The 22,465-nt window shown below is 42.7% G+C and overlaps 1 protein-coding gene across 1 annotated transcript in view; it reads left to right on the forward strand.

Annotated features, from left to right (window-relative positions):
- The first annotated feature begins 2,208 nt into the window (after window positions 1-2,208).
- Window positions 2,209-22,465, forward strand: part of LOC134448752 (collagen alpha-1(VI) chain-like) — a 110,795-nt gene continuing 90,538 nt past the window's right edge. Inside the window, exons 1-8 of the mRNA XM_063198407.1 lie at window positions 2,209-2,293; window positions 6,617-6,746; window positions 12,648-12,854; window positions 14,539-14,695; window positions 16,088-16,201; window positions 16,383-16,403; window positions 17,453-17,473; window positions 20,299-20,343. Coding sequence (XP_063054477.1) covers window positions 2,209-2,293; window positions 6,617-6,746; window positions 12,648-12,854; window positions 14,539-14,695; window positions 16,088-16,201; window positions 16,383-16,403; window positions 17,453-17,473; window positions 20,299-20,343 — 780 coding nt within the window. The remainder of the gene's footprint in view (window positions 2,294-6,616; window positions 6,747-12,647; window positions 12,855-14,538; window positions 14,696-16,087; window positions 16,202-16,382; window positions 16,404-17,452; window positions 17,474-20,298; window positions 20,344-22,465) is intronic.

Here is a 22,465-nt window from a genome sequence, read left to right on the forward strand (position 1 = left end):
ATTAAACTTTACATTGACCATGATAATTCATGGGCACTCAGTACATATGTAGGTACTAGATCAGCTGTGCTTGATCAGATGCATGACACTACGGTAGGCCTATGTTTACACATGCCAATTTCCACCTCCACAAATAGGAAAGAGGGGTCCTTGCCTAGGGCACCAAATTGACTCGAACTGGCCCTGGAAACAGAAACAAAAGCATGTTGTTGCGCCCAACCCTGACATGCAACAGTTTTCCAAACCAGGTCTTTCCAAGTGATGGTGAGTTTCTGTGCCTTGGATAGCCAGGGTTTTCATTTTTACTGAGCATCCTCCGATGCATGGGCCAACTGCAACTCCTTGCATGGACTTCCAGTCTGATGGATTAACAGCTATCTGCACGGACATACAGCACAGCTGCTCATGACAGAATACTTAAAAAATGTTTCTTTGTATTGGTATATGGTTTGCACAAAATCGGTCAAACAGCCTGCCAGAAAGTGTCAGTGACTGACAATCCAAGCCAGCTGGTGAGCTGTTCCAAGAGCACCAATCCTGGGGTGAGTTTCTCAAAAGAGAAGTTGCTAGCCTGTTAGCAACTTCGGTAGTTGCCAATGGGAAAATGCATTGAAAACAGCAAAGTAGTTAATGTAGTTAGCAACTTTGGTTTCGAGAAATTCACCCCTGCTGTGTTGTCAAAGACCAGCTGATTTCAATATGCCCACTTCTCTCTCAACCAAAGCCCACTAATAGACTCTCAGGGTGCATCCCAATATGTGACCTTGCCTCCTCCACTTGCCTCCTCCACTTGCTTCTCGTCATGATAACATCACTGACAACAGCATTATATTTCAATATCTTGCAAAAGCTCAATTGTAAAGTCTTTTTCTCATTTGCAATTGGGATGGTGGGTGAAAAACAGTCCCTCAAAAGTTGTTGTGGCGAGGCTGACAGCTGGGAAACTTTATCGTTTTCTCCACGGAGGAGGGGCCAGGAGGCGGGACGAGGAGACAAGCACAAGTGGAGGAGGCAAGGTCACATATTGGGATGCACCCTCAGAGAAGGGTGTGAGGTCATCAACACCTCTGCAGCTGTGCGCGTTTAGTATTTGTTTATTTGTTTATTTGTTTATTTGTTGGATAACCATTAGCTGTGTTAATAAATACCACAGCTATTCTTCCTGGAGTCCACTTCTTTAAAAAAAAATTAAAAAAAATAATAGTTTAAAGTTACAAATGAAAATTAAATAAAGAATCAACAAAACAACTTCCTGAATTTCTCCCTGGGGATTAATAAAGTTACTCTACTCTACTCTACTCTACTCTACTCCTATATCACAGTAGCCTTTACATGAAAAACAGTATGTCAAATGACACAATTTACAATTAATACAACCTGTTGATAAATATGCTGAACTGTTTAGTAGTCTTGTAATCTGAAGCGAGGTGATGTCCTGTGCATGAAGGTCCCGTGGTGACTATTCCACTTTTGCAATAGCTGAGATAATACATTTTACTACGCCAAGAAGACATGGTGTACGGTGCAGCTGCATTTTTCATCCTCTAAAACAGAAATCATGTTCTTGTACTTTCTTATATGTTATAGGCCTAGCCCTAAATCAGTAATGCTAAATGTAATGTGGCTGAAAGCATTAGGTCTGTTGGCCTAGTTGCTGTGGGCTCTTCCCAGGTGTGTGAGGATTGATGTCTGCAACACGCCTGTGCGTGGCAGGTAAGCTATTGGTGGGAGGATCCCTCACCAGGTAAGCAATACCTTGTTTCATAGCAGCAGTGTGATTGTAGTGAATGTATTTCAGCATTTGGTTTATCACGTGGTTGAGGAAGATTTGGCTTTTCAATAATTCAGCTATGAAATTGAAATTCTGATCATTAATAGGCTACGTTGCTTTGAAATACCTGTCTTTTGTGGGTTTACCAGATCCACTGTTGTATTGCAGAGGTAAGTTAACTTTTAAGTTAAGTAAGTTTTTGTTTTGTTTTTTTTAGCACGACACGAATGTCGGCGCGCTAACTTCAGTCATGCTCGCGCAATGTTGTTATCTTGACAATTTACCATAGCCTACGCTGTGAAAATGCAACATTATTCATGACATTCAGTAGCCTAACAGTATCGAATAGCACGATTCTTCGTGCTGAACCAATCAGATCTATATTATTGTCGCGTTATTTTATTGTTTTCCGCAGGTGTCTTACACATATTATCATCATGAATGCGCCTGTAATTTCTCTGCTGTTGTCGCTGGTGACCGCGGCACTGTCCCTGCGCGTGGGGGATGTTGGCGACTTCTACGGTGAGAGATCAACTACCCATTTACTGCTTCTGGGATTTCTCTCTAACGGGAACTCTGTCAAGATTTGGAATCTGTGCAAACTGAGTGACCACATTTTGGCTAAATAACAGTGCTTTGTTTTTTCGCTAAACAGCTGAACTAATACTCGCGCAGATTTGCGTTTTGCTTTCCAAATGCGATAACAGCATTGTAGTGTGTGACGCGCATAGTGCACGCATGGAGTGTAGCGGAAGAAGTCTAACAGTTAAATGCAAGTGTGTAAATCACACGAGTGCAATAGGCCTAAATAAGATGGTACTTCAACACCCAGGGCCAAGCATTGGGAGTCCTGGCGTTCTTAAGAAAATGGGCAGGCTATTCTATTAGATGATTTAACAGTTAAATCTAACTTACAGTTCAATTTTAACTCTTGACTTAATCTGACCTGGTTTACTCCTGGACCAGCTAATAGGCCCCATGAGGTTATTTGTTATGTAGAAAGCCTCATAGACAGCATTTAGCCGAATGGCATGTAGTAGACACCATGTAATAAAAGCAAGAAACACACTGAATATATGCACTTTAATAGGCTTCAGAGTTGCTATGAATTCTGACCTGTGATATGGAGATTTTGGCATTTTGCCCTGCACCTGAACATTCTGGTGATGCCCACTCTGTGTCCATTGGTTTCATTCCTTCTCCGTCATTCATGTGCGCAGGCTAGACATCATAGGCGTGCACAGATAGGGACCGGGTGGTGCTAAAGCACCTGCCCCTTTGCCCTACTAGACAATATCATGTTGACATGATAATCTATTTTCTTCTTGGAGCAGGCGTCTCTCTTAATTATTTAAATCTCTGAGGGTGCTGGCCCAAATGTCAAATTCAATGTTTCAAGAAAGAGGCCGCACCTTGCATATAGTACAGTAGTGTTTTTTTTTATTGCACAGACGCGTTTCGGCGTGAGCCTTCTTCAGTGTGCAGAAGGCACACGGCGAAACGCGTCTGTGCAATAAAAAAACACTACTATGCAAGGTGCGGCCTCTTTCTTGAAACATGTTGACATGATAATCTACAAATGCGTCACAATGAAAAGCATATGGCAATAATGCTCCAATGTAATATATAGCCTCTAGTAGGGCAGACGGAAGCCCCACATGCCCCTGTCGTGCTGAAAAGCGAGTCCCTGCCAGAACACGAGTGCCCTCATTGAAACCAATGACATTTTTTGAGAGAAAATTATACTAATTTTTGCAGAATGAATGACATAATTTATGAACTAAAAACATGCTTATGGGACATTACTCGTCCTCCACTTAATATGAGAATTGAATGAAACCGTAACATTTGTTATGACAATTCTTCGATTCTTTTACAGAAATAATACTGAAATTGTAACCAGTTCTTTGTAATACTTCCAGAAGGAATGCAGATGCTTTATTGATAGGCTTTCCATCTTAAATTGTGTCGGATTCGTCTGCAAAAATGGGTAAAAAAATATCTGAAAAATTGGTCATTGGTTTCCATTGGTTTCAATGAAGGCACTCGTGTTCTGGCAGGGACTCGCTTTTCGGCACGACACCCCCAACACCCCTTCAGCACCTGCCCTCCTCCCCAAATGTGTGCATGCCACTGTTAGACATAATCCATCAGCAACAGCCTGCATACAGCTCAGTTTAGCTGGAGGAACCGTTGTAGGAACCGTTTTTGTCATGCTTGTCAGATTTAAGACGTGATTCAGCCCTCTTGTGTATGTGAAAGGTAAACAGTACTTACACAGTGTGGCGGTAGGAGTTACCGAACGATACCAAAATTAGTCAACTCTGAATACACAGCATTCCTTTTGAAACAGGATTCCTTTTCCTCTTTCTCCTTTTTCTGACCAAGAGGATCTTGGCAGCTTGCAGTATTGTATACCTCTATAGCGGTGGTTCCCAAACTTTTTTCCCTGCGCACCCCCTTGTACATTTCAATGTGGTTCGTGCACACCATAAGCGAATATTTTGGTGTGCTGATGGCCACGCAAGCATGGATTCACTGCACATTCACTGCACATTATGCAGTATTATATCGTTTTGGGGAATCCTCTTGTCCAATAGTCTAGGAGCTAAACTACACTTCAGATGGACCCTTCCAGCATACGATTTAAAACTACTTAAAGGGGGATGCCACTATTTTGGGGCTTAATACAGTTAAAATCGTTGGCTGGGGTTTATAAAGGTGGTAAAGTGTCTTATTTTTCATGTTAAGCGTTGTCTTGCTTTTAAGACAAGTTAAAAGAGGGAGCATGTCGCTAAGCTAGTGAAAGTCAATGGATCCGTGTAGCATGCTTATACATTTGTTATACATTTGCTGTTACCAGAATGGCAATGACCAAGTCGTAGTGCATTACTAAAGGCCCTCTGTTATGTCATAGTATTGTAGTAGTTAACTTTTCAATGACTATTACAGTGTGCCACTGGAGGTACGGCGTGCATTAAGGGGCTACGTGCAGAGACCCATAGCAGGGTTTTATGATCTGTTTTATTTTCAAGGCCGGTGAAAAGTTAAGGTTGCATACTTGAGAAGTTCATAAATTGTCCCTAGCGGAGCGGGCCTACTGAACCTCTATAGTTTGTAGCAAGATTTTGTGTACCATTCTGATGGCTGGTACCTGTCAGACCCCTCAGTGACACATGTAAAGAATCACTATGGAAACTGTCACCTCGCCCCTCAGTGACCCATGTAAAGAATCACTATGGAAACTGTCACCTCGCCCCTCAGTCACGGTGGCTGGTAGATTTCAAAGTCTACCAGTCACTCACTGTTTTTACCTGTCAAAGTGACTGGTGGGTTGAAAAACTTACTAGTCACCCCTGAAATGTACCCGTCATTGGCGGACGAGTGCTTATTTCCATCCCTGTATAAAGGCGTGTACTGTATGTCCTGTTTGACTCCAGAGTTGGTTGAATGGAACTGAAAGGTTCTGTTATAACCAAGTCTCCGGATGTTACTAAAATCTGCAGTGCTCACACCTGAGTTGTCTGTTGCCAATATTAACATTTTTACATCAGAACTTCTTGTCAGGTGAAATGCAGCAGCTTTCACTTCATACTGCAGTGGTCTCCAAATGGAGGCCCAGCCCACGGGCCAAATCCGGACCGGGAATGGCAAACATTTGGACCACCATGAGCTTGGAACAAATTAATACACACACTGAACTGTATGTGTTAGGGATGTAAATAAAATTGAAATGTATCGATGTATCGGAAGTATCGGCAGGCAATTTAATCGATTCACATTGCATCGTGGGGCATTCTTAAGAATTGAAAATAATCGAATCGCTGGCCCCTGTGCAATGCCCTAGCTCCATAACACAATGGTAGTAGAAAAGTAAGTGGAAAAAATCGAATCGAACCGAATCGCATCGTATCGTGGGGAATTCTTAAGTATTGAAAAAAATCGAATCCCTGATTTAAGAAATCGATACCGTATCGTATCGTCATGAAGGCTGTGATTTACATCTCTAGTTTGTGTGCTGTCTGTGAGCATACGTTGGGGTGATTTGTTTGGCCCTCAGTCTCATTTGCGCCACATGATTTGGCCCTTGGGGGAAAATGATTGGAGACCACTGCACTACTGTGCATAGGTGTGCACAGATAGGGACGAGCTATTGCTAATACACCTGCCCCTTTGGCCTCCTGGACAAAAAGTGCCCTTTTGGAACTAAGGCCCGACTGATATATCGGCCCCACCGATATATCGGCCCCACTCCATGAGAGTTCATTATTATGACTAAATATATGTCTATATGTAATAATAATAATTTATATTTCATTACATTTTATTATGAACAATATCTCTACATATCGGTTGCACGTATCGGTTATCGGCCTCCCGTTTCCATAAATATCGGTATCGGTATCGGTATCGGCCCTGAAAAAAACGTATCGGTCGGGCCCTATTTAGAAGGTTTTGTTTTTCCACAATGTACTGTGGTCTTTGTTGTAATGATCATCTAGAAATGTTTGAGGATTGAAAGCGTGTGATAATAATGTCTCAATATATATAGCCTTGTAAGACAGCCAGAAGTTCCACGAGCCCCCCCTAGGACCTGCCCCTGAAAATGTCTGAGTACGCCACTGCACTACTGTGTGACCACTTGGTATATGTTTGCGTCCCCATGCGCAGAGGCGCATCTTGCCACCAGGTAAGGCAGGCAGCCGCTTGGGGCCCCAAAGCCCCTAGAGAGTGAATAACAGCCCACACTTTACCACAGTAGTGGTGATTTTGGTTCAAATGTTCATTGTTTTGCATTTTTGCTTGGGGCCCCACCTGACCCTAGAATCGCCTCTGCCCATGCAGGTTGCCCAGCTGAGGTCTACATCGTCCTGGACACGTCTGAGAGCGTGGCCCTGAGGGCGAAACCCTACGGCTCCTTTGTGGACAAGATCAAGCAGTTCGCACTCGACTTTGTGGATCAGCTGAACGACAGGTTTGGAATTCATTTTACTCAGGGGTGTAGTGGGCGCGGTACGCGGGGGTACGCAGTCCACCCACTTCTCCTGAAGTGGAATTTAAACTAAATCTTCTGCCCATGTTTGAATGCAAAAAGGAATGATCACATAGCCGTATTGCAGGTGATTGACCAAACAGATGGAAATGGGGAAACAATGACAGTAGATTAAGGACAGTTAGGGGGTTTGACATGATAAGTTGCCTAACTATTTGATGATGTTTAAAATCGCGTACCCCCACTCCAAAAATCCCCACCACACCACTGATTTTACTTCACATTACATTACACTTAGCTGACGCTTTTATCCAAAGCGGCTCACAGTTATTTTTTTGAAGTACAGGGTATTGGTTACAGTCCCTGGAGCAGTGTGTAGGGTTAGTTGACTTGATCAAGGGCACCTCAGTCATGGATTGAGATTAGGGAGTGGAAGGATGGGACTCGAACCTGCAATCCTCTGGTCTAAAGTCCATCTCCTTAACCATAGGCCACGGCTAAACATAATGTGTTATGCACCGTAGGTTGCGGTGGGATTTGAACTTGCAACCTCCTGATCTTTGAACACAATACCCCATCCACTGCTGCTGCCTGTTTTAGCAAGTAATGATGTGAAAGCACACACACAGAACACTATACTTTCTGTTTGCTTGCACATAGGCAATAACAAATACAAATATGTTTAGGCCTCAAGGAGTTTGGTCTGTGCTTTTTGTCATTGACTGACTACTATGTTGTACTATTTTTATACAATACTGTATATTTGCATACGGAAATTATTCAAATACGTAGCTTTAGGCCTTGTGTTTTTCGTCATCACTGCTGATTTCTTTTGAGGGAGAACGCTAAATTGGACTCAGATTGAACATGCCGACCACAACAGGCCGTATAAATCGTCTCTCACCAGTAAACCCCAACCCGGCCACATAAATCGTCTCTCACCAGTAATGCCTTGTTGTCACAATGCAGAGAGAGGGCTGGGTTAACCTCACTGTAGGGTTTAGGTCAGGGACGGCGTCAGGCAGTTGCTAGCAGTTGCCCGAGAGAGAGCTCGGCAACTGCAATATGTGCTAGATTCAGGCCTATATTTTACTGATGACAAAAAAGTGCAACGCAGCAGCGACAACAATGTTAAAGTGATACTGTCCCATTTTTGGAAACAAGCTTATTTTACACCTCCCCTTGAGTTAAATATTAGGATTTTACCGTTCGCCTGTACTTTCAACCGTTCTCGGGGTATGGCAGTGCACATTTTATCTCCATGCTAGCAGTTAACATTGAGTCCTAATGAGACCAGCTCGCGGCTAACTGGTCTCATAGGACTCAATGTTAACTGTTAGCTTGGAGGTAACATCTGCACTGTCATAACTATAAAACGGTTGAAAGTTTGAAAATACGGTTGAAAATAAGCTTTTTTCCAAAAATGGGACAGTATCAAGTAGGGCTGCACGATTACGGAAAAAAATCATAATCATGATTGTTTTGGTCAAAATCATAATCATGATTATTGATCACAATTATTGATTTTTGCTGATTTTTTTGAAAATTATAACAAGATGAAATATAACCAAGAATGAATTACATAAGTTACGGGATGAGCAAAATAAAATGAATTGTAATAATTATGTAAAGGCAATAGCATGGAACTTAAGTGGACAGATTTCTGGCCAGAAACACCAGCCTGTCAGTATGTTCTGGCTTCAAGGACGCTCTCAAGTAGTATTGCCACGATTAAATCACCATTAAAATCATGACTTCGATTTCACTATTTTATCACGATTTTGATTATTTTTCGATTATTGTACAGCCCTAGTATCAAGTATGTGGCTGTGTGGTATCCCCCGTTTTTTTGTTCCTCAGCTGATAAATATAGATATGAAAAGGTACAAGTATAACCGAGCAAGTATAAGGCTGAGCTATCTGTGGAGGGAGGGAAGGACGGAGGGCGAGAGGGCTTCTTTCCCCTGTAGAGGCAAACCACAGGCATGCTGTGAAACTTCACTTCACTTGGCAGTCTTGTGAGCTATCTAGTCCATTTTAAAGCCCTTAAGACGCGGCTTAATACATTTGTTGTTACCAGTATGGTAATAATGACCAAGTCGTGGTGCATTTCTAAAGGGCCTGTGTTGTTTCATAGTATTGTAGTGCTATGGTAGTTACATTTCAATGACTATTACAGCGTGCCACTGGAGGTACGGCGCGCATTAAGGGGTTAAAAGCATTCATCCGTTTACAGAAAGGTGTGTTTATTTCTCCTGGAAAATATTTAGCTGTTTGGATCTGTGGATAAACACGGGGAAGGATCACATGACCCTGCGGTCGGCGTGGAAGGGCAGTAACCGACTAAAACGCCTGTTAATGTGCGGGTCATTCGCTCAACAAAATGGTCGCACACATTTGCTAGTGTACTAACAATAACATTATGGGAATAAATAGCCTGCTAATATAAAAATAACGTATAACTCACTAATAAATAACTTCAGAGAATCAATAAATAAATTGTGCAATTAGTATCTCAGTCAGTATTTGGTATTATTTGATGCAAATTAACTTGTTGTATTCATGCAAATCTCATAATGGATTTGTTGATTGTCTTGTCTTGTGTCCCAATGTGAGTTAATGTGACACAGCTGGGATTAGGCAAGTTGCAGTCGATGTGTGTGAGCAGCAGTCACAAAATGTCACACCACGCAAATTTATTTCTTTCTCAAAATAGTTGTACAATCCTCTCTTCTTTGGCTTGCAGCTGCAATGGCTGACTGCTTCTACCCAGTCCATACCCTGCAGTTCTTCATAACTTAGTCTTCTTCTTCTTCTTCTTCTTCTTCTTGTTCTTCTTCTTCTTCTTCTTCTTCTTCTTCTTCTTCTTCTTCTGTCTTTGTATGTCTCTTTCTCTCTCTCTCTCTCTCTCTCTCTCTCTCTCTCTCTCTCTCTCTCTCTCTCTCTCTCTCTCTCTCTCTCTCTCTGTCTGAATGCAAAGTCAAGGCAAATTCTACCACATGCTTGAACAAGCCAAGCCAAGTGAACATGACCCAGGCTGAGTGGATGTGGCAGAGACAGAAATCACTTCCACAGAAATCCTCTCGGCTTTCCCCCCTAAGGCAGGGAGACACATTCCTGACTGTTTAAGTGTTGGGCAGGAACAATATCTCACACTATCTGCAAAGGCCCATCGCTTAAGCCTCCCTTGACAGCCAGTGAGAGACGCGATGACAAATGACGTGTTTATCATGCTTTTAGGCTACATAAATCGCAGTCCTGCCTCAGTAACTTGGTTGAACTGAATGGCGAGTCCTCTTTTGAGTTAATCCTGGTCTTTGTTGTAGTATTTTTAGTTTTCTAACAATCTTTTATAATATAACTCTCATTAATGCTTTAGATTCAGTGTTAAAGGTAAAATGTGTCATTTACTTTACTTGTGTATTTTCAAACTGTACCTATTCACATAATTGGTCTTTTCATGAATATATATGAAGTAATAAACTGATATTTACTAGTCTGACCAAATATTTGGAGTCAGAAATGTTTATTGCCGGTCATTCTAAATGGCAAACATGTATTTAATTTATGTGTGAAAAGTGTACAAGTGTCATAATGAATACTTACAAATTGATGTCGGTGGTAAATATTCACACACACACACACACACACACACACACACACACACACACACACACACACACACACACACACACACACACACACACACACACACACACACACCACACACACACACACACACACACACACACACACACACACACACACACACACACACACACACCAATCTGTGAATGGGCTACATATACATACACTATTCTGGAAATAAATGACTTAAAAATGAGATACTCTACCTTTAAAGACTACCTTTAAAAATGTCACCCTCTACCTTTTAGACTACTTTAGGGATGGGCAACTGGAGGATGCCTCCTCACTGTCTGCCAGTCTTTGCCAACCCCTTTTCTGGCCCTAATAGGTGGTGGGCCCAGTCTCATATCTTGTCAGTTCGTTGGTGTTAACGAGTGGCAACTTTATTTTTGCTTATATAACCCCCTGACAACCCATTAATCAATATTTTGGCTGTTGCCATCCTCAAAACTTGCACATTGATTTATAAAAATGACAACAAAAACTAGCCGACCGAGTGACGTCACGTCAATGCAAAGTCAACGAGGCAGAATACAGCTAGCGCGTGCATGCTACCCGGAACCGTCAGATTTCATGGCAAAAAGTGACAAGTTGGGGGGTAAGTGGGCTCACTTGTTGTGTACATGCAAAAAAAAATATTTTTCTCAAACTTTCAGGAGTGCTCTTTTTCGCTGTTAGTGTTCGACTGTCTGACCATCATTGGGCAACGAGAGATAAATGTGAAAAAGATGACAGGTCTGTTCCCTCAAAGCAATAGAGCAATGAGGTGACGGGGGTAGATAAATTCGCCAAAAAACTACGTGTCAGTAAAGAAATGCAAGCTGTGTTATTTTTTCCAGTAACAGGAAAATGGTCAGGAATGAAATGCCTACGTTGTTTCAATGATTAGGTGAATTATCTGCCTATGAAAAAAGCCCGATATGCGGATAAATAGGCCTATTCCCTTTTCAACTTTGAGGGGCGGAGACTTCCCATTGACTGTGCATTATGTGACGTCACCCCCAGTCTTTTTTATTTTCGTTATTTTTTAAGATCAACGTGCAACTTTTCAGCGTGGCAACAGCCAGAATATTGCTTTACATATTGTCAGGAGGTCATATTAGAAAAATCAAGTTGCCACTCGAGAGTGAGAACGAAACTCATTTTCTAAAGGAGCTACGAAATCTAGCCCACCGTCTATAAGCCATGTTGTCATATGAAGAATACCCCCCTCACTCATGCTCTATATATATCTATTCTGCTATCCCAAAGTGACTCCACGTACCCCCTGAGGTGAGCTCGCATACCCCTAGTGGTACACGTACCCCTGGTTGAGAACCCCAATGGTGGCAATGAAATTATTACATTACATTTCACTTAGCTGACGCTTTTATTTAGAGCGACTTACATTTACTGTTTTTCAGGGTATTGGTTACAGTCCCTGGAGCAATGTGGGGGTTAGGTGCCTTGCTCAAGGGCACTTCAGCCATGGTTGGAGATGTAGGGAGAGGTCAGGGGGGATTCGTAACGGCAACCCCTGGATTGAAAGACCAACTGTCTAACCTCTAGGCCACGGCTGCCCCAAAAAATGAAATAATGTGGCCCTCCTTATCATCAAAGTTCCTAATGCCTGTTTTAGACTACCGTATGTATTGAGTGTTTTATTGAGCTGTTTTATTGAGCCTTTAAAAATGACACACGCTACCTTTTAGACTATAGGAGTGTTTTACTGAGCCCTGAGGGGATAGACATTTGAATGACAGCCAGTGGAAATAACTGTGTGTGATGTGCTTTCAGTTGGAGACCACAACACCTGATTGGTAAGATAAAGCACATGCTGTGTACACGCACACGCACACGTGCACACACACACACACACACACACACAGATATAGCGATACTGTATATAGAGAGAGAGACACACACACACACACACACTGACTGTTTCTGTTTCTGTCTCTGTTTACTGTCCTCCACAAGGTACTACCAGTGTGACACACACACACAGACACACACAGACACACACACACACACACACACACACACACACACACACACACACAGACACACACAGACACACACACACTGACTGTTTCTGTCTCTGTCTCTGTCCTCCACAAGGTACTACCGGTGTGACACACACACACACACACACACACACACACACACACACACACACACACACACACACACACACACACACACACACACATACTGACTGCTTCTGTTTTTGTTTCTGTCACTGTCCTCCACAAGGTACTACCGGTGTGACCGCAACCTGACCTGGAGCGTGGGCGTGCTGCACTACAGCGACGAGGTGAAGATCATGAGCCAGCTGGTGCGGGTGCACGAGGCCGGCGGCAAGGCCAAGCTACGGAAAGCCATCCAGGACATACGCTACATCGGCAAGGGCACGCACACCGACTGCGCCATCTCCGTGGCAACCGGACAGCTCATGACCGGGTAACTAAGTGCACAGTAAGACTTAGAGACTTAGAGACTTAGACTTATGTTTATTGATCCCGCTAGGGGAAACTTAAGGTAACGGCAGCCACACCTGCGGCGCCCCAAAAACAGCACAATACAGTACATTACATTACAACAAATGTAACAATAAAGTACAGCAAAGTACCTGCTAAGTGTTATACAACAGTATAACAGTAACAGTAACAGTAACAGTGAGAGCCTCCGCACATCGGCTGCGACAAAAGTGCAGAGCACTGTTCTGCTTAAGTACGATTCCATTGTTTTCAATGCAACCCTGCGAATCCGCAAATGTTGGCTGGCGATTAAGGACGAGTTCTATTTTGTCGGAGCCACCCATTGATTATCCATGCTCTGCTGTGGTGGAATTGGGGTGCGGGGAGTCTGAATTGGAAAAAACATTACTAGAAGTGGCATTTTTATGTAGCTGTTGAAACAGCTACAATGAAAATCAGACACTTATCCAGACTGAATTTAAAACAGACCCAAGCACACGAGGAACGTCTCGCTAATAGCTATGCTATAGGTGCCAATGACTAACACAGCTTAAGTCCAAATGGTAGTTGTCCAACTCATTTGCACCAAATTACGCAGGCTATTTCCAAAATGGTCTCCGCAGTGTGCTGTGTGCTCTCCAGTTTCACAGTTGCACTAAGGGCCAGTGTTGCCAGATTGGGCGGGTGCCCGCACAATTGGGCTACTTGAGATGAGCGTCTGCAGGTAAAATCGGGAAAAAATTGGCCATTTGGCGTTTTTTTCATCCGTTTTGGGCCCATAGAAGTCAATGTACTTTGTTGAATTTGGGCGGAATTTAGCGCATTTTGGCGGTTTTTGAGAGCATTTTGGGCAGGATTTGGTCAGACACATCTGGCAACAATGCTCAGGGCCCCAGGGCAAATCACTTATGTGACCTCATACTTCCTGCCAAAGTCATAATAGGGGCCCCCTCCACAGAAAACAGGGAGGCCCTGGGCCCAGGGGCCAATGCCCTGCTCGCCCTACATATAGCTCTGCCCCTGGTGCTACATCTCATTAGCAGACATGTTTATCAGGGCTCAGGTCGCTTAGTTCGCCTTCGATGTACACGGGGCTTTACGCTGCCGCCTGGTAGTTCAAGTCAGGGCTTGACACTGGCACCTGCAAACCGGCCAAATGCTGGTAAAACTTCTATACCGCTTTCTCTATCCCAATGTAACTAAGCTCAATACATTTGTCAAAATTACATTTTTTCAAGTACCCCCTGCAGTGTGCTCGCCTACCCCTAGTGCAGTGTTTCTCAAACTTTTTCAGACCGAGGACCACTTTGTCCCCCCAGGGACCACCTGTCCATTGAATTGATAGTTGATGGTTGCTAATTTGACACGTCTAATTTTGGTGCAGATCACATTCTTTTATTTACATTTACAAGCCTCTCTTATTGTGGTGAAAATGAGACTTCAGCTATGTTTAGCTTTGTAATAGTGTTACAAATATAGCATACTGCGAGCTTGTCTTGGAAAAATAAAAATCCCCTCGCGGACCACCAGAGCTCTGTCGCAGACCACTAGTGGTCCCCGGTCCACACTTTGAGAATCACTGCCATGCTGTGGGAACATAGAGCTGACCCCGATGGTCGTGTTATGTAGTGTGAGACTTTCTTACGGTGTTGCCATGACCCTTTCAGCTCCCCCGTCAATGGGAACAAGTACATGGTGGTGGTGACAGACGGCCATCCGTTCGACGGGTACAAGGAGCCGTGTGGAGGCATCAGCTACGCCGTCTCGGAGGCACGCGGCATGGACATCAAGATCTTTGGGGTGGCCATCACCCCCGACCACCTGGTAACGTCCTGCAGCGAAGTACATTCACCCCCGACCACCTGGTATTGCCCCTTAGCTACATTACCCCCCGACCACCTGCTAACGTCCTGTAGCTAACTACAATCACCCCGACCACCTGGTATTGCCCTGTAGCTAACTAGCTAACTACCACCTGCTAACGTCCTGCAGCGAAGTACATTCACACCCGACCACTTGGTATTGCCCTGTAGCTAACTAGCTAACTACCACCTGCTAACGTCCTGCAGCGAAGTACATTCACCCCCGACCACCTGGTATTGTCCTGTAGCTAACTACAATCACCCCGACCACCTGGTATTGCCCCTTAGCTACATCACCCCCGACCACATGGTAACGTCCTGTAGCTAACTACAATCACCCCGACCACCTGCTAACGTCCTGTAGCTAACTACCACCTGCTAACGTCCTGTAGCTAACTACCACCTGCTAACGTCCTGTAGCTAACTACCACCTGCTAACGTCCTGTAGCTAACTAGCTAACTACCACCTGCTAACGTCCTGTAGCTAACTACCACCTGCTAACGTCCTGTAGCTAACTAGCTAACTACCACCTGCTAACGTCCTGTAGCTAACTAGCACCTGCTAACGTCCTGTAGCTAACTAGCTAACTACCACCTGCTAACGTCCTGTAGCTAACTAGCACCTGCTAACGTCCTGTAGCTAGCTACCACCTGCTAACGTCCTGTAGCTAACTAGATTAGGTGTGTATTGCACCCTTCACCACCTGGTAACGTCCTGTAGCTAACTAGGTGTGTATTGACCATCACCCCTCACCACCTGCTAACGTCCTGTAGCTAACTAGATTAGGTGTGTATTGACCATCACCCCTCACCACCTGCTAATGTCCTCCTCATCTGGTGGCAGAAGAGACAAAACGATTTGGTCGACAGTTTGTAGTTGAACTTCACATTGCGAATATTATGCTAATTACCTATGATGCGGTTCGGCGACAGCCGCTGCCTGCAGCCAATTGGAATGTCGGAATCAAAGTTCAAGAGAGTCCTTGTGCACAAGCCCTCAGTAATGCAGGTGCAGGTGTGAGGCAGGAGAAGGTGAATCAATGAACAAAATTCAAGAGACAACGCACACTGCTTACTTTTCTTTACTTTATTTTTCGGGTAAAATAAAAGTAAAGAAAAGTAAGCAGTGTGTGGTGTCTCTTAAATTTTGTTCATGGAATGTCGGAATGTCTGCATTCTGCTTTTAACGAGTACACTCTGTCGCTTCCATCGCTCGTGCTGCTCTTGCTAATCCAGTGATTCTTTGTATCTAGGTCGCCTTTGGTGTGTTCGCGGGGTTAGTTCCACGGTTTTAAGTTCTGTTCTGGATTCACGATCAATGCCATTTTATTGTTTTCGTCCCCTTTCTTTGTAGGACGATCGCCTTAGTGCCATAGGCACGGATGTCAGGTATCGTTATAACCTGTCGGCCACCAGTAACAACCCTGAGGTGGTGAGGAACACCATCCATACCATCACCTCCACCATCGTGAGTGAAGACGCAACTTTTACAACTTCTGTTTCAGAAAACAAATGGCTTGACCATAGCCTTGACCATAGTAACTGTATTTGATCTGTTTGTGATTTTCTTCTTTGTCTCCTCACCATCCAACCCCTACCCCCACCCCCACCCACATGTTTTGTCCGACTGTCTCTGATGCATCCCACAGTACAAGGACTCCGAATTGCTGGTGAGTCACAAATCGCTGTAATGGAAAATAATTGTATTATGGTAACCCTTAGAGCAGAGCCTATGTTATAACCTTACTGCCACCAACATTGTAATGACTATGTGTTAATCTATTACGTAAGGTAGGACTGGGCAATATGATGATATAAATCGTTATCGTGATATAAAAGTGTATATCGAGAACTTTCTCCTATATTGTTTATATAGTGATAGTAATTTTATCAGTTTTATACAATTGAATATCATTTAATTACATTCCATGTGGTCACAATACACGCTATAAGTTCATGCAACTGTAAAAATAACAATAAAAAGATTCATTTTAAAGAAAGGTTGTTTTGCGACATGAAAAAATAAATAGCAAATAAAGAGAATAATTGAAAACGTATGTAATTGTGCTATATCGTGATATATATCGTTATCGTGATATAAAGTAATCCATATCGTGATATTGTTTTTTTTTCCATATCGCCCAGCCCTAACGTAAGGCTCTCAGTAATGTCATGATAATGTTGTTATGATGTAGTAAGTTGAGTATGTTCAGTAAAGAGTGAATTGGCCTATCGACTGGCCCATCTGCCGTAAGAGGCTACCTAGCGACTACTTAACCCATTGGTGCCTGATGTTGCGTTGTGCAACATTGGCCCTGGCGCCTGGAGCTGCATTACGCAACATTCAGGCTCCTGAGATTTGAGACAACTTTATTAAATATCTCAGTTTGATTGAGATGAATGAACACATTCTAATGAAAGATGAGGGTCTTAGCATTTAAATGCAACTTAGGGCATATTTTTATGTGCTTCAGAAGCTGAGATATTTTGTTTTTTATAGGCTGAGGGCAGCTTTTCTTAAAATGGGCGAAGGCATTCAGCACCCTTTTTTGAAGGTGCCTTAGGCGTCAATGGGTTAACCCTCTAATAGAATATGTCAAAAATAGACCTTGAACACAGAGCCTGAATGTGCAATTCCCAACTGTATGTGTGAAACATTGTTTTGCAAATATAAATACTTCAATGAAATATATCCAATTTCTTTTTTTGTGTGTTTCAGTGCTGTTCATATGAATGCAAGGTGAGTTTGAATTCGTCCTCAGCTTTTGCATGAGCTGTTTGTCAGTGCTTCAAATACAGTACTGGGGTGAGTTTCTCAAAAGGGAAGTTGTTAGCCTGTTAGCAACTTCGGTAGTTGCCAATGGGAAAATGCATTGAAAGCAACGAAGTAGCTAATGTAGTAAGCAACTTTGGTTTCGAGAAATTCACCCCTGTCCAGATATGGGACAGGCATGGTACAGTTCTCTCCTACTTCAAATACAGTACTGTCCAGATGGGACAGGCATGGTACAGTTCTCTCCTACTTCAAATACAGTACTGTCCAGATATGGGACAGGCATGCTACAGTTCTCTCCTACTTCAAATGATTGTCAGTGTTGCCAGATTGGGCTGGTTCCCGCCCAATTGGGCTGCTTAGGATGGCCGTGTGCGGGTAAAAATGGCATTTATCAGAAAAACCAGCCCACTTTTTGCCATAGAAATTAATAGAATTAGGCGGTAGTTTGTGCTTCTAGGCGGATTTTGAACATTTTTGGGCTGGAAATCATCAGCCTTATCTGGCAACCCTGATGATTGTATGTACAACACATAAGCATATAGTGCCAAGAGCAGTAACTGCTTTAGTTACTTATAGTAAAATGGAGAAGAAAATGAGCAGATGAATGTTGTGCCAAATCCACTGGCATGCTGTTGCACATGACACTTCTCACGAAATGTACAGCATGTTTTCAAAATTAGGTCATAAAATGCATTGACACTGGCAATCCAAATACCCTGTGTATGCTGTGGACCCCTTTTCAGTTCGATTCATGCATCAAATTAACTTTTACGCTTTAGCTACCTTTGTAGGGTTGTAAAATATAGGGTAACTATATGATACGCATTACGCTATTATAGATGCAATACTTCGACTTTTGATGCAAGCAACTACATCGCGGTCAATACACAAAGGATGACCCACCCAGGTCCTCTCTGCGACCAACTTTTCAAGTTCAAGTTCAAATTCAAGTTCACGTTCAAGTTCAATTTTCAATTTTATTGTCCCCAAAAGGGGCAATTAAGTGTGCAGCAAGTCACCAACATATAGACAACAGATAACAGGACAAACTATATAGTGCACGGTTAAAAAAGGACCATAAATAGGGTTAAAAGTAGAATAAGAAACATCATAATAAATAAAACAAAATAAAATAGTACATCAGGCCATAAAATGCCATAAAAACACACCATGGATCCAGCCAAGTGATCAGTGTGGATTGGAATTTAACAGGGAGATGGCACTAGGGACAAATGAAAACCTAAACCCATAGAGGTAGAAAATAACACTAGAGAGGACCCCGCCCCCCCTTTTACGGCAATCTGTAGCGGCCATTATCTGGAGGTAGATCAGAGAAATGGAAATTAACGGAGAACGAGGCTCACCTCTGTCAAAAATGGCTTAATCATGTGAAAATGTCCATCAACACACTATACAAGGACAATAGTTGAAGTGTGTTGCTAACTATGTTCATAAAATATATTATTTGATTTTTAAATGTATTTTATCGACTCATATGATTTCAGTAGATATGTAGCCTGACATTTCAAATCTGGTCTTTGATTTAAGTGTTACTTTATATTTACACAGTTTTAGTTAATTTCTTGACAGGGGTGGGCGTGTTCTCCATTGACTTGCATTGCCTGAAAGAACCTACACTACCTACGGAAGTTGGGAAGCTCCAGCTGCCATTTCCCAGTGCTGTCGCAAATTGCTGTGTCCTCTCTAGTGTTATTTTCTACCTCTATGCCTAAACCTTTTAGTCTTGACAGAGGGGAACCTAAAACGTGAACCGGAGGGTAGAAGCTGGAATTCTGAGTGGATAGGGTGGGCACTAATGGATAAAATAGACTCTGCCTTCCTTAGGGTGGCTTTCCTGTGCAGGTCAGTGAGGCTGCTCTGCTGAACACCTATGATTTTGCCTCTGACCTTAACAATTTTGGTGAGAGAGTTCCTAGCTTTCACGCGGAGGTTGTTAAACCAACAACATATAGAAAAGGGTAAAACTTTTGGATCCTGATCCACCAGCTGAGAATGGCAGATAAGGCTGTATCGCTCGAGGTGGAGTTGTTAGGTAGTGGGACGTTGGCGCTAGGCAGACGTCACCTTAGAAATGGTTTACAGAGTCACTTATGGAGTAGCAAAGTAAACCATATGCAGTATATATATCTGTGGACTCTATAGTATATACAATTCTGTTTATCATTACGAGTGCAGTTTTACAAGCTTTTTTAGAAGTGCCACACCAGTGGCCTAGAGGGAAAATATTTGAAGAGCCTACGCAACAGTGGATGAATCATTTTAACTATCTAGCTTTCCGAGTGTGCACTGTACTGCACAGCATGAAATGCTAACATGTATCACATTAAAGAATGTTGAATGTGTGAGTGATCTTCTAGAATGGATCGCGCAACATATTTTTAAAATGTGTGATGTTCTAGAATTGAGCAATGAGCATCGAGAGCTTGTGATGTGTGGTAGAACAGTAATAGGTTTCACTCTTTGAGAGTGTGGTGTCTAATCTCCTAATGTTGACCACTTCGAGAGTGTGGTGTCTAATCTCCTAATGTTGACCACTTCGAGAGTTTGATGTGCGGTCTTCTAATATAAATAAGAGTAAGAATAACTTTATTTAATTTTGACCGCTTTGAGATTTTGTAATGCCTGATCTAGTGTTGCGCACCTTGAGAGTGTGATGTGTGGCCTACTACAGTAATGCAGTCCACTTTGAGAGTACGTCATGTGAGATGTTATAATATTGTGCGATTTGAGAGTGTGTGTGTGATCGTGTGATCTGTTAATCTTTGCAGGCCGCAAGAGGAGCCTCTGGATCACCGGGAGACGTAGGAGAAGCGGTAATGTGCTCCCCTTCTATATAATCTCTAATCTACTCCTTCAACATAATCCCTAATCTACTCCTTCTATATAATCCCTAATGTGTTCCCCCTTTCTATATAATCCCTAATGTGTTCCCCTGCTGTAATCCCTAATGTGTTCCCCCTTCTATATAATCCCTAATGTGTTCCCCTGCTGTAATCCCTAATGTGTTCCCCTGCTGTAATCCCTAATGTGTTCCCCTGCTGTAATCCCTAATGTGTCCCCCCTTCTATATAATCCCTAATGTGTTCCTCCTTCTATATAATCCCTAATGTGTTCCCTTCTATATGCTGTAATCCCTAATGTGTTCCCCTTACTGTAATCCCTAATGTGTTCCCCTTCTGATATGCTGTAATCCCTAATGTGTTCCCCTTCTATATAATCTCTAATGTGTTCCCCTTCTATATAATCCCTAATGTGTTCCCCTTCTATATACAGTAATCCCTAATGTGTTCCCCTTACTGTAATCTCTAATGTGTTCCCCTTCTATATATACAGTAATCCCTAATGTGTTCTCCCTTCTATATAATCTCTAATGTGTTCCCCCTTCTATATGCTGTAATCTCTAATGTGTTCCCCATATTATCTCTAATCCCTAATGTGTCCCCCTTCTATATGCTGTAATCCCTAATGTGTTCCCCTTCTATATAATCCCTAATGTGCCCCCCCTTCTATATGCTGTAATCCCTAATGTGTTCCCCTTCTATATAATCTCTAATGTGTTCCCCTTCTATATAATCCCTAATGTGTTCCCCCTTCTATATGCTGTAATCTCTAATGTGTTCCCCTTCTATATAATCTCTTATGTGTTCCCCTTCTATATAATCTCTAATCTACTCCTTCAACATAATCCCTCCATTTTAGTAATGTGCTCCCGTTCTATATGCTGTAATCCCTAATGTCTTCCCCCTTCTATATGATGTAATCTCTAATGTGTTCCCCTTCTATATAATCCCCAATGTGTTCCCCTTCTGATATGCTGTAATCCCTAATGTGTTCCCTTCAATATAATCTCTAATGCAGACGTGGGCAAACTCAGGCCCGGGGGCCACATGCGGCCCCCTGAGCCATTTGATGTGGCCCAAAGAGCCTTTACAAGAAAGACAACTTTTAAATCCAAATTCATACGGTTACTCAACTTTCTTAAAATGCTACCTAAAACAAGAGTCTTGAGAATGTAGCCTCTTACTGCAGCAGGCCGGCGACCCTATTCATTTGCTGAAAATGCTTAACTACATCATAACAACATTGCTGTGACATTACAGAGAGCCATAGTGCTGCACTAAGGGGTTAAGATTAACCAACGACATAGGCTTCATCTAAATACGTTTAATTACAATGTGCAGGAATATCATTGCTGGCAAGTTACGTCATCGCACACTGTTTTATTATTGATACGGGCAAGTTGTCTGTGGCATCCGGCCCTTCGGTCAACATTCTAAACCCAATGCGGCCCTCAGGCCAAAATAATTGCCCACCCCTGCCCTAATGTGTTCCCCTTCTATATAATCTCTAATGTGTTCCCCTTCTATATAATCCCTAATGTGTTCCCCTTCTATATAATCTCTAATGTGTTCCCCTTCTATATAATCTCTAATGTGTTCCCCTTCTATATAATCCCTAATGTGTTCTCCTTCTATATAATCCCTAATGTGTTCCCCTTCTATATAATCCCTAATGTGTTCCCCTTCTATATAATCTCTAATGTGTTCCCCTTACTGTAATCCCTAATGTGTTCCCCTTCTATATACTGTAATCCCTAATATGCCCCCCTTCTATATAATCTCTAATGTGTTCCCCTTACTGTAATCCCTAATGTGTCCTCCTTCTATATAATCCCTAATGTGTTCCCTTCTATATGCTGTAACCCCTAATGTGTTCCCCTTTCTATATAATCCCTAATGTGTTCCCCTGCTGTAATCCCTAATGTGTTCCCCTGCTGTAATCTCTAATGTGTTCCCCTTACTGTAATCCCTAATGTGTTCCCCTTCTATATAATCCCTAATGTGTTCCCCTTCTATATAATCCCTAATGTGTTCTCCTTCTATATAATCTCTAATGTGTTCCCCTTCTATATGCTGTAATCTCTAATGTGTTCCC

This window comes from Engraulis encrasicolus, chromosome 5 (assembly GCF_034702125.1).
Source record: "Engraulis encrasicolus isolate BLACKSEA-1 chromosome 5, IST_EnEncr_1.0, whole genome shotgun sequence".
In the NCBI taxonomy this organism is placed as follows: Eukaryota; Metazoa; Chordata; class Actinopteri; order Clupeiformes; family Engraulidae; genus Engraulis; species Engraulis encrasicolus.